Here is a 13555-nt window from a genome sequence, read left to right as displayed (position 1 = left end):
TCAGCAATAAATTCACAGATTTTCTGGAGAAATATTTAAACTAAACGGGGACAGTGAGTTAATTGATACAGAACATTCATGTCCCTGGCAATCTAAAAATTATAGGGTTATCAGTGCATGTAACATAGGGGTGTATGTGGACAAGAATATCAACCTAGCTGTCAAGCAAAATCAAGCTTTCAATAGTGAGTGCTACACCAAGTGCACTAATAAAACAGGTGGTAAGAAAATAGGGGAACTCAGGCACCACACAGGTTATGTAGAAAGTAAGCACAGGGTTAGTCATAAAGGATTCAGATGTTTATACACCAACACACAGAGTATGAGCAATAAACAGGATGAATTAGAAATTCAGGTAAATGAGGGCAGATATGATATTGTTGCCATTATGTAAATTTGGTGGGATGAAGCCCACAAATGGAACACACAGCTAGAGGGATTTAAATTATTTAAAATAAACAGACGAAATAAAAGAGAAGGTGGAGTTGCTTCTATATAAGAAATAACTATATCTCTACAGAAATAGAGCACAACAATGATGAAAGCTGTCTTGAATGCATTTGGGTCAACATAAAAGGGGAAAAATGACATTGCCATAGGTATATATTCCCCAACCACACAGAGGAAATAGATGAACTTTTGCTAGTCAGCTTCCTATGTAGGAAGCACATCACAATAGTAATGGGGGACTTTAATTACCCTAACATCAACTGGGAGACGAACTCTGCACCAAGTGGAAGATCAAACAGATTCCTGACAAACCTAGCTTTGTCTCCCCAAAAGTAGAGAAGGGAACTAGAGGATTAGTCATATTGGACCTAATTCTCACTAACAGGGATGAAATGATAGAAGGTGTTGAAGCCACAGGAGCCTTGGGGGGGAGTGACCATGCAATAATGGAATTTAACATTATGCAAGCACAAGTAATAGAGTAGTTAAACTAGAGTCTTGGACTTCAAGAGACCTAATTTCAATAAACTGAGAGAGAGTTTGGGAAGGATTCCATGAATGAGAATCCTCAAGGGGAAAACAACTCAAGAAGCTTGGGAAATTTTGAAAAGTGAGATAATAAAAGCCCAGTCTAGCACAATACCAACGAAGAAGAAAAATAACAGCTCTCAAAAGAAACCGGAATGGCTGCATAAAGAATTCTCTGATAAATTGAAAGACAAAAAAGACAAGTATAACAAGTGGAAAGAGGTAAACATAACTAAGGCAGAATATAAACAAATAGCCTGAGCCTGCAAAGATGAAGTGAGGAAAGCTAAGGCTCAAAATGAACTAAGGCTTGCAACAAAAGTCAAAAATAACAAAAACCTCTTTCAACATGTAAAAAACAAAAAAAACAAAAAAATCAAGGAAATGATTGGCCTATTAGTGGGAGAAAGTAGCAAGAAGATGACAAGCAACAGGAAGAAAGCAGAACTATTTAACTCATTTTTTGCATCTGTGTTTACACAAAGGGAAAAAACAGCCCAACCTATTAAAAACAGTACCATAAAAAACAGATTAGAAACATAAGATATGCAAAGAAAATGGTAAGTGAGCACCTGTCCAGCCTAAACGAATGCAAATCACCAGGACCAGTTGGATTATACCCCAAGGTTCTCAAGGAACTGGCAGATATGGTCTCAGAACCACTGAACTATATCTTTCAAAGATCCTGGAGCACTGGGGAACTACCGGAGGACTGGAAAAGAGCTGATGTAGTTCCCATCTTCAAAAAAGGGAAAAAAATGGATCCAGGAAATTACAGATCTATCAGCCTGACCTCAATACCTGGGAAGATTCTGAAAAAGATAATCAAATAACGAATCAGCGAACACCTAGAGGCAAACAAAGTCATTACCGAAAGCCAACATGGGTTTGTCTAAAACAGATCATGCCAGACAAATCTTATTGCATTCTTTGACCAAGTGACAAAATTAGTGGACCAGAGGAATGCTGTGGATATAATTTACTTGGACTTCAGTAAGGCATTTGATAAAGTAGATCACAATCTACTGCTTGATAAGATAGAAAAATGTGGGTTAGACATCACCATCAGATGGATTCGTAGATGGCTGACTGGCCGTACTCAGCGTGTGGTCCTCAATGGAACTGCATCTACATGGAGGAAAGTGAGTAGTGGGGTGCCCCAGGGCTCTGTTCTGGGCCCAGTGCTCTTCAACATCTTCATCAATGATTTGGATGAGGGGATGGATGGGGAACTCATCAGATTTGCAGACAACACCAAGCTGGCAGGAATAGCCAACACTCCAGAAGACAGGCTTAAGATACAGAAGGATCTTGACAGACTTAAAGTTTGGGCACTATCTAACAAAATGAAATTCAATGGTGAAAAAGTAAGGTTCTGCATTTAGGCAAGAAAAACCAAATGAATAGGTATTGTTTAGGAGGTACCTTGCTAAATAGTAGTAATTATGAGAGGGACCTCGGAGTCCTAGTGGACAATCACTTAAATATGAGCCAGCAGTGTGCTGCAGCTGCCAAAAAAGCCAACACAGTGCTAGGCTGCATTAACAGAGGGATAGAAAGAATCAAGATCACGTGAAGTGTTAATACCAGTTTACAATGCCTTGGTAAGGCCACATTTAAAATACTGCATCCAGTTTTGGTCACCACGATGTAAAAAAGATGTTGGGACTCTAGAAAGAATACAGAGAAGAGGAACAAAGATGATTAGGGGACTGGAGGCTAAAACATACAAGGAACGGTTGCTGGAATTGGGTATGTCTAGTTTAATGAAGAGAAGGACGAGGGGGGACATGATAGCAGTCTTCCAATATCTCAGGGGTTGCCACAAAGAAGAGAGAGTCAAGCTATTCTCAAAAGCCCCTGAAGGCAGGGCAAGAAGCAATGGATGGAAACTAACCAAAGAGAGATGCAACCTAGAACTAAGGAGAAACTTCCTGACAGTTAGAACAATTAACCAGAGGAACAACCTGCCTCCAGAAGTGGTGAATCCTCCAACACTGGAAGTCTTTAAGAAGAGATTGGACAGCCATTTATCTCTAATGGTATAGGGTTCTTGCCTGAGCAAGAGGTTGGACTAGATGACCTCCAATGTCCCTTCCAACTTTATTATCATTGTCATTGTCGTTGTGGTTGCTTTGTTGTTGTTGTTGTTGTTGTTGTTGTTGTTGTTGTTGTTATTATTATTATTATTATCATTATTATGTATCTGAGCTCAGAAAAGAGATTAAGAGTACAGTAGGAATTGTTCAGTGAAGGTAGGAATTCACCATAGTTGATATATTTATAATTTGCTGGAAAAATAAAAAGTGACCTCAAAGAGACCTTGAAAGAAAGATGACAAAACCAAGATAATATACTCGGACATATATATTAATATAAAATCATCAAAATATGTCAAGGAGATAGAAAATTAAAAATTGAAAGATAAAATAGGTGCAAAATTGCTGTAGAACAATGGAAGATTTATAGACAACTTCTTTACATAAACCATGTAGATTAATTTTTTTCCTCCCAGAAATCTACTTCAGTAGATTTCAAATCCAGTATTTGTGCCATTATTCCTTTGATAAATATGAACAATGCTTTCCTGTTCTTTTAATTATACTGAACACTGTATCAGATATAGCAACTCCAGCATTTGTTTCTGAACACACAAGATAAAAAAAAATCAAAATTTCAAGGGCATAATGGGATTTTAAAGACAATTGACTAATTGTCTTAAGCACAGGAATGTGCATGAACATGCTAATACAGAGAAGGGAGAAGTTGTATAGTTTAATGACCATTATATTCAAGACAGAGATTTCCATGTTTGGTTTCTTGTACATATCTGGCAAAATTCTGCAAGTATATTGAAGACCAGGAAGGTTGGAAGTGGGGGAAATATGTTGAAGAAGCCAGTGGTGATTCACTTTCATGTTGACTCTCAGAAATATGTAGAATGTGTCCATTAAGTCATCAGGAGTATAATGTGACTCCAGGGACAACTTAGTTTGTCTGTAACTTTTTAAGAGATATCTTAACAGGCAAAAAGAGAACACAAGAACATTAGGGGGGGGTGTTACTTTAAAAGGGGATAGAAACAATTTCCTTTCACTTATTTAACTTACTGGACTCTATTATTGAAATACAGGTAGTCCTCGACTTATCATCAAATTGAGCCCAAAATTTCTGTTGCTAACTGAGACATTTACTAAGTGAATTTTGTCTCATTTTATGACCTTTCTTGCAAAATTGTTAAGGAAAGCACTGCAATTGTTAAATTAGTAACATGGTTGCTAAGTGTATTTGGCTTCCCCATTAACTTTGCTTGTCAGAAGGCTGCAAAAGGTGATCACATGTCCTTGGGACATTGCAACTGTCATAAATATGAGTCAGTTGCCAAGTGTCTGGATTTTGATCATTTAATGATCATGGGGATGTTGTGATGGTTGTATATGTGAAAAACAGTCATAAGTCATTTTTTAAGTGATGTTGTAACTTTGAACAGTCATTAAATGAACTATTGTAAGTTGAGGAATACCTGAATTGAAAGTGGCTTTAGTCTCAATATAAGATTGAAGTCTCTGCAAACTTCATATAATTTACTTATAGAAACAAAACTGACATGAACTTGTCATAAGAGCCGTGGTGGCACAGTGGTTAGAATGCAGTACTGCAAGCTACTTCTTCTGACTGTCGGCTGTCTGCAATTTGAATCTCACCAGGCTCAAATCAGCCTTCCATCCTTCCAAGGTCGGTAAAATGAGGACCCAGATAGTTGGGGGCAATAGGCTGACTCTGTAAATCGCTTAGAGAAGGCTGTAAAAGCACTGTGAAGCGGTATATAAGTCTTAACTGCTACTGGTATATCTACATACATTTAGTCATTTAAATATTGATGTGCTTCAAAGCAAATGGTTTATGTCCATGCTATTCCATAAGCCCTGGTTAACAAGATGGTGCTAGAACTATGATAGAAAACACAACAAAAACATCAGTAGATATATGGTTGCAAAACTAGCTTAGAAACAAGCAAACTAAGCTGCCAGCTTTTCCTTTCTTTTCTTTTTAAAGATACAAGTTTAGTGTATAATGATTGTTTCAATACAGTGCTTCTCAAACAGTATGGTTCAATACCCGTAAAGTGATGGTGATCCAACCCCTTTAGCCTTCTGGAAGGCCCTTAAAACAACTATATTTAGGATCCTGTGATAGAGTGATACCTGCTAGATCTGTGGTCTCCAACGTTTTGGGCTCCAGGGACTGGTTCCTTAGAGAGAGATTTTTCTGCAGACTGGAGGGGGTGAGGTTTCAATGCTGCCTGCATCCCATGGACGGGGCTTCGCTTGTTTGCCTGGTCTGGTTTCTGGAATGCCATGGACTAGTGCCGGTCCACTGACCGGGAGTTGGGGACCTCTGTGCTAGATAGTTACAAGAGGGTTCATTAAAAACAAATTTTGTATGTCTTTATGTTGACTTTCTATTCTTTTAATTTATTATGGTTGTATTTGTAATGTGGTAATGAATTTTAATGTATGTGCATTGTTTTATCATGTACACTGCCCTGAAACACTGTATGAAAGGATGGATAGCAATAGCCCTTAGCACTTAGACTTATATACCGCTTTACAGCCCTCTCTAAGCAGTTTACAATATCAGCATTTTGCCCCCGGCAATCTGGGTCCTCATTTTACCTACCTCGGAACTATGGAAGACTGGGTTAACCTTGAGCCTGGTGAGACTCAAACTGCCAAACTGCTGTCAGCTGGCAGTCAGCAGACGTAGCCTGCAGTACTGCATTTTAACACTGCATCACCAGGGATGGATGGATGGATGGATGGATGGACAGACAAACAGAGACAGAGACAGACAGACACAGACACACACAGAGAGAGAGATGCCTGCTGCCTACCTACCTACCTATCAGTGACTCTGTGTGGCTTACAGAAATAATGATAGATAGGTCTCTGATCCATATGAACCCCAATGAACAAAACCAGTGATTGTATGGGAGGCAGGGCAAGAAATGACTGTCTACCCTCCATTTCATTCCCAAGTAGATCTGGTGATTCAATAGTCTTAGATGAGTAGACACTTCAAATACAGAGGTATTAAAACCTTGTTTTGGCCCCACACTAATAGCTGAAACATTCTGGTATTTGTAGCTCTCTATAGTTAAGAGTTATATGGTATACCTATTTTAATTCCTGAACTGTTTCTATTGACTGAAGTTATTAATCAGATAACTGGTTTATCTGATTCTGAGCCCTGGACAGATGTCAGCTTTTCACAGAGGGCTATTATGATAATTGACCTCTTTGTTACTTTAATTTACTTCCCTGTTTCCAGGTTTAATCATGCTTGAGAAAAAAATAGTGACTTCCCAGACCTAATCTTAGTTTTGCAAGATCCTTGTAAGCTCACTATGATATTTTCTCTATCAGATACTCAAGGTTGCATATGGTCATTTTTTGTGATATATACTTTTGAGAAATTTGATATAAAATATACATACATTTTATTTACATTTAAAGTTATATTTTTCTCTACTTCACAGAGTCCTTGATTCTGGATTATGATAATACAGGTTAGATTAACTGGATGGCTTTTCTATGCAAATAGTTACTTGTGTAGGGACAAGATTTCCATTTGTCCATATTTTAAGTTTTATTTTATTTTTATTTAAGATATAAATTTTATTTTGAGTTTGTAGTCCATAATAAGAGGAACAGTATGTATGTTTGCTGCCATGAGTTATTTATAAAAATAATAAAGGTGGGATAAAAATCTAATAAATAAACAGTGGTTCTGTAGTTAACTATAGGAGTAAGATAAGATTATGCATTTGAAATAGATGTATAAGCTCTGAGGAGCCTAGTGTTTGTTTACAGACATACATACACATCTTCTGAGAGAGGTAATTTAATGGAAATTGAAAGATGATCCAAGATTATTCAGGAGATCATCGGATTGCCATATGCAACCTTCTCAGCCAGCTTTCAAAAAGCAAAGTCAATTGGGAAACTAGGCTCACTTAGTAGCCATGTGATTCACTTAACAACTGCAGTGATTTGCTTAACAAAAAAGATCATAAAATGAGATGTGACTCAATTAACAACTATGCTTAGGAATGGAAATTTTGGTCCTGATTATAGCTGTAAGTCAAGTTGAAGTTGAAGTTCTATAGCAGATTTGTAGTGCAAGTATTCCAAACAAACTCATTTTGTTTATTGATCAGTTAGTCTTGGTGAGCTATCTTTTAAAGTCTTGCTCCAAGGTTGTTGTCCTTAGACAGTATTTTTTGCTTTGGCTTTATATCATAGGAGTTTCCTCCTTTGTTTTAAAACAGAAAGACGAAAATTACAGAAGCCTCCCACGGGACACCAGTACCTGGTCTTCTAATCAATTTCAGAGGGATAATGCTCGTTCTTCATTAAGTGCCACTCATCCCATGGTAGATAAATGGCTGGAGAGACAAGAACAGGTAACATATATCTGTTTAAGATAATCTAGTATAAAATATTAATTTTATATACCTTCATAAGCATATAGGCACACAGGTTTATCAAGAGGTAGGCAGTTTGGTAGAGCTCCAGAACTTCTGAATTTTAGTTTCTATTAGTGTCCTGTATAGTAGTTTCCATTAGTGTCCTATACGGTACTTTGGCCAGTGGCAAAAGATGGTAGTGTTGGAGACCAAAACCTTGAGAGAGTAAAATGTTGCCTATCCTTACAAAAAAACAAACAAACTTCAAACTGTATTGGCTTCTGAACAACTGATAATGATCAGAAATATAGAGGTCTCTTAAAAAAATAAGTTATAATTTCAATTTATGGAAGCCAGTTTGGTCTGGTGGTTAAGGTACCAGACTAAAAAGCAGGAGACTGTGAGTCCTGCCTTAAGAATGAAAGCCAGCTTGGTAATTTTGGGCCAGCCACCCTGACTCAGCGCAAACCTCCTCATAGAGTTGTTGTAATGGTGAGTATAGGAGAAGGAAGAAGAAATAAGCACGTTCATCACCTTGAGTTATTTATAAAAATAATAAAGGTAGGATAAATAAAATCTAAAAAAAAAAGTCTTAACAATGGCATTTCTATCTTCCTCATTTTGAAGACAGAAGCACAGAGCGCTAGAGTTCCAGTGTATGTTAATGAATCTGGATGAAATTATATTGGAAAACAGTGTGCCAGTTTTAGAGATTTCAGTCTTGATCTTTGAGCCATGGTGGCACAGTAGTTAGAATGCAGTATTGCAGTCTAATTCTGATAAATACCAGCAGTTTGATCCTGACCGGCTCAAGGTTGACTCAGTAAAATAAGGATAAAGGATGTTGGGGGTAAACTGCTTACTGAGGACTATAAAGCAATATGAAGTGGCATATGTCTAAATGCTATTGCTATTGCGATTAAGTTTTGTATCTGTTATTATTGGTCAGTACTATTTCAGATGAAAAATCAAACATATAATGCACTCCCATTAAAAAATCTGTATACATTCACCTCATCGTAAATATGCAGGAAGATACATGAATTCTCCATCTACAGTTAAACTGTTCATCTGTAATACAAAGAACTTCAGTTCAGTTCAGTGTCATATGATGCTATAGGCTTCTAGTGTGGAATACAAAGTGAGGAGTTTATTATCAAGCTCTTCTTTAAAGAAACATTCACTGTTAATATGTTAATATGTCCTTTAATAAAGTTAGGTTACATGAAATGGAAAATCACAAATTGTGTTTTGTCCTGAATCTTTATGAAATATAATTTATATGGCAGACTAAATAGTGAGCCCCAGTAATGTGGGCTATTATTTAGAATGTAGAAGGCTCACTTGTTGGCTGATTTTGCAGGATGCAAGCAAACTATTTATTTGACAAGCTAGCAAAAGCATTTAATGTGGCAGTTGAATTAGAGCTATTAATCTCATAATCTTGTTTTGATTCTGTAGAACATCACAGCCACACCCAACTTTAGTATATACCAAGATGATAAACCTGGCAGTAATACACTGCACACTGGCTCTGATATTTACCTCATTTTTTCTCTCCTCCACTGGAAAAACATCAAACATGCAAAATCCTTTTAACATTTTTCTGTAGTTTCTTGACTTTGGATGGAAGTAAAACCCATATAGTATTTCTTAGTCTCATGTCAGTTGCTAAACTGAAGACTCTAAAGCTATTGTTATGGTTTTCTTTTTCTTTTGTCATTAAATTACATGTTTATTTTTGAAAGCAAGTTGAATCAGGAGTCTTACTGGTGACCTTCTAGGAAATGTATACCATTTGCATATTTGAATACATTGCAAATACAGTTATACATTGTAGTGTTCTAACCCAAAATTTTATTTACTTTCAAGAAAGTTAAATTACTATTGAGAAGTGATAAAACAAGTCAGAATTTCATTCAATAACTGAGTGCTTTTTCCCCTTAAGTATTTTTCTATGATGGTTTTTAAAAAAATCTATTATATTTGATGTTAATGAGTTTGCATGTACCTAGAAAGAAGGAATTCTTTGGTGATTTCATATCAGTGGGATAATTAATTAAACTGAAATTGTGTAACAGGGCATGAACAACGGAAACAATCCTTAACAAGAACAGAATGGAACAAAGTACTGTAGAGGGTGATGAGGTTTTGCACATGAAAAACATAACTGTGCTTAAAAATTCTGATTCTGAAGACCCCTTTTCCCTCTTTCTCCTTTTAAAGTAAAAACTGTTCAGACATTTAATAATACTTATTTGCCTTGCTTTGCTTAAAAGAAATTTGGATTATCAATTTGTTTATTCATTTATCTGAGTTCTATAACTGCCCATTTTAGCAAGTGACCCTATGTGGGGTAATCATAATACATAAAAACCAGTTAAACAGCACAAAATAAATATATATGGCACCAAGTAAAATTGTTACTATGGAAGTTAATGTCAGGAAATGTAGTCTTTATCACATCTGGGGCCCTAGGCTCAGACACACAACCAAGTCTTCACTGCCTCGTGAAAGCCAATGGGGTCATAACCACCCTGATAGCTAAAAGGCAGAATATTCAAGAGTCAGGAGCTACATCTGAGAAGGCATATCTCCCGGATGCCACCAGCTGAATTCCTTATCTGATGGGACCCACCATATGCCAAACCTGCTTGACTGAATTGGACTTTTTCCATAATAAAATGATTAAGCCATATTGGATAATACTTCCACTGTAACATTCTATCTTCAGTTCACCTTTCCACACTATGAGTGAAATGTATAATTGAATAAATAAATCGGGAAGCTCTTTCAGAAAAGAGAATGAGAATTCTAATTAGAAGCCCAAGATCTTCTTCTGAATTATCCCTAGGTAGACTAAATCCCATAAGTAAAAAAATCATCTGAGAAAATCATTAGTTGACAAAGTTGATTTCAAGACATGATTGGATACAGACAATGCGCCACTTGATAGTCCTGATCTTTGAATATGATAAAGTGTTTCAAGAAATGGAGTTAATTGAGGAAGGTAATTCATTCTGAAGAAGTTGGATTTAGCTCAGAACATAATGGTCTCAGTAGCCAAGTGTATGACCTGAATCACTTGACTGACAATATGTTGGAAGTATCTTGCAGAAATGGGACCTTATGGACACCCATTCTCCATGATTACTTTAGTCCTTCGAAGTGAGACAGGCCAGATATTTGTCATTGCATTCTTCCCTTCACTTTTGAGTGAAAAGAAAAAAACAACAACAGTTTGTCAGTAGAGGAGTTTTAAAAAATACTGTAGTCAAAGGACAAAGGTCCTAGACATTCAGGCTTATGTGTTGCTGGTAGATGGACACATTGTCTGACAGAAGGGATCATTCAGTCAGTTTGTTAGTGAATTGGGATTAATTTTTTTGCCATATTGTACTATTTACTATTTAACTTCTTCCCTGCAATTTTAAGTTCAGCAATTAATTTTCATTTGAGTTTTGTTACATTTATGTTGTACATCATTATTTTTATTGTCTGAATATTGCGTTAGTACAACCAACTAAATGTTTAAAGACACAACAGCATCATCTTACTCATGTTTGTCAGAACTGAGTTCTATTAAGTTCAGTTCCTAGAGTTTAGTTTGGATTGAAGACACACACACACACACACACACACACACACACACACGGAGGGAGGGAGAGAGGGAGAGGGAGAGGGAGAGAGAGAGAGAGACTCCCAGTGGATAACAGTGAAAATTTGGCTTTAGTGAAGAGTGAGTGAATGTTGTTCAACAGTGCCCTTAATTACTATAGTGCATAAGTGAAATACATTAGTAGAATTAAAACTTTGTATTTTTATTCCCTTGCTAGGTAATACAGTTAATGAATATAGATCTGACCAAATTAAGATTATTTATTTTAATGCTTTACATCATTGTAAAACTTTTAGCATAGCATAGAACCTTCAAACTTAAATAGAAGCAATCCTCGCAGCCACTTCAAAGATTGTGAAGATTAAAAGTTTCAAGTGCATTAAAGCAATTCCCTTAATTGTGTCTGTAGAGGATATTATATCTTCTGCTATAGATTTCTTTGTTTACAATTCAAAGTATTAGCTAGAACTTGGTACTTAGTACCCTTTTGAACTTGGTACTTAGAGAGATTTTCACTGCTGAACTACTCTATAAATAGTTCAAAATACTAGGCTCTAAAAGTGGCTAGTGCCTATCAGAGACAGTTTCCATTCATCTTGTAATTTTTTTGATGAGCTACTTTTAATTTAAAAATGAAATGGATAAAATTCACTGATAGAGGGTTTGTGTTGGGATTTTCACTGTGCTAGAAAAGTTAAGTAAGAGTGGATATCAATTATCAATTGGTTATAGTAATTAGAATTCAGAGATTTGTAGTTGATATATCTAAGAATAGTGAGGAGGGAGGAGGAGGAGGAGGAAAAGGCCAACCAAGTTACTATCTTGTATTTTCTTCAGAGGCATCTGTTTAACCAGTGTTGGGGACAATATATTGAATTGGGAGCCCTTTCATTCAGCTACCATTTTGTGAAGAGATAATTACACCCTTGTGCATTTTCTAGATGTTTGCAGATCTTTACTGCTTCATATTATCAGAGCTCTGTCAGGGAATTGTGCAGCAGATGTCCAAATGAAGTCAGAGATGCTGACATAGTTTTATATAAATAAATATATTTATGTCTTTAGTTATTCGGATTTTCTCCCGCGTCAAATTGGAAGTGTCTTGGCGACGTTTCGACGAATTCTCATTTGTCATCTTCAGGCTGGTGTTTTTGGCTTCGTGCTTCTAGGAGCAATGTGTGATCGTAGCTGTTTCTTCCTTTTAACTGCCAGTGGGGGTATGAACTGATTGGGTGAGAGCTTGGCTGTGTTCTGATTGGATGGAGGTGTGTTCTGATTGGTTAGGAGCTTGGCTGTGCTCTGATTGGATGGGGGGTTGGCTGTGCTCTGATTGGTTGGGGGAATGTTCTGTTTGGGTGGGGGCTTTGTTGTGCTCAGGTTAGTCTGAGTGGCACGGGGATGTGAGATGGTGAGCTGTATTGCTGTTGTTTGCCTTCACGTTCGTGGTTGTGCCTCATCTTCATGGTGGGTGTCAGTTTGCTTCATGTATGGATTGGAGGGGTTTAAAGTGGCTAATGATGCAGCTGTGGTCTGGCTTCTGGTTTGTGGTCGTGCCTCATCATCGGTGTGGGTTTGGGTTTGCTTTTTGCATGGACGTGTGGTGGTGACATCCTGTGTGGCTTTTGTGAGTGTGGGTCTGGTGTCATTTTTTGTGTTAGGGACTCGTTTGTCAATAAGGGTGGGTTTCCAAATGGCTGGTAGGCGGGAGGTATCATCTCGTTTGTTCATGCTGTGTGGGTGTTTTTCTATCTCCAGACCACAGCTGCATAACCAAAGACCTACATACAAACACCCACAAAAACCTCAGAAAACAAATCTATTTATATCTATATATACATCCAGTGTTTTTTTTTTTTTTTTGTAAAAAAAAAGGTGATGGAACTCACACATGTCATACAACATGCCTTGCCTATCCTACAAGGTTCCATCCAAAAAAGGTGCCGGAACTCCTTTCTGGGCGTTCCATGACAAAAAAAGCCCTGTATACATTGAACAGGATAGTCAGACAAACAGGAGCATCATGAGGTAAATCACAGAGCACACAGGCCATATAGAAGAAAGATGGGAAAAAGAAACTCTCCATCCATGCCCACAGCAACCAATCACAGTGCAGATTGCCTCATACAGGAGCCAGCACTCTTCAACCTATCAACCACAACAGTGTGTTCTGGTTCACTGCACAACCCCATTGCTCCAGCTACTAAATTTAAATATTTTAAGAGAGTCCTGTAAAGGTGACTTAATAGCTTCATGTGGTATCTCTAAAGTGAGTCCTTAAAGATTTACAAGATAATGCCTCCTCCTTTTATGGATTGTCTTATAGCAGTGCTAAGAAAAGTTATAATGAGAAAAAACTAAATATTAAGCATTAAGTATGTTAAGTGGAAAATACAACTTATTGAGAGTCCCTCTATAGTTAGAAAAAGAAAAAAATAATACCTGAAAAAAAACAGTGTAGACTGATTTGATGGAGCATATTTCCTCTATGT

The 13555-nt window shown here is 37.1% G+C and overlaps 1 protein-coding gene across 7 annotated transcripts in view; it reads left to right on the top strand.

The window, feature by feature from the left end:
• LOC120310748 (partitioning defective 3 homolog) overlaps positions 1-13555 on the top strand; it is a 449365-nt gene that overhangs the window by 63579 nt on the left and 372231 nt on the right. For 5 of the 7 annotated variants that reach the window (XR_005557452.1, XR_005557451.1, XM_039349525.1 and 2 more), the window contains exon 3: positions 7310-7444. The exons of 1 other annotated variant lie outside the window; for it this stretch is intronic. Coding sequence is in view for 3 of the 6 variants with exons in the window: in XM_039349525.1 (XP_039205459.1) it covers positions 7310-7444 (135 nt within the window). In the remaining 3 variants the exon portion in view is untranslated. Of the gene's footprint in view, positions 1-7309; positions 7445-13555 lie in introns of those variants that run through there. One more of the 7 variants, XM_039349524.1, reaches the window with a different exon arrangement.

Source organism: Crotalus tigris, unplaced genomic scaffold, assembly GCF_016545835.1.
Source record: "Crotalus tigris isolate CLP2741 ecotype Arizona unplaced genomic scaffold, ASM1654583v1 scf7180000018287.699579, whole genome shotgun sequence".
In the NCBI taxonomy this organism is placed as follows: domain Eukaryota; kingdom Metazoa; phylum Chordata; class Lepidosauria; order Squamata; family Viperidae; genus Crotalus; species Crotalus tigris.
The sequence above is the reverse complement of the archived record's forward strand: the minus strand, read 5'-3'. Positions and strand labels throughout refer to the sequence as shown.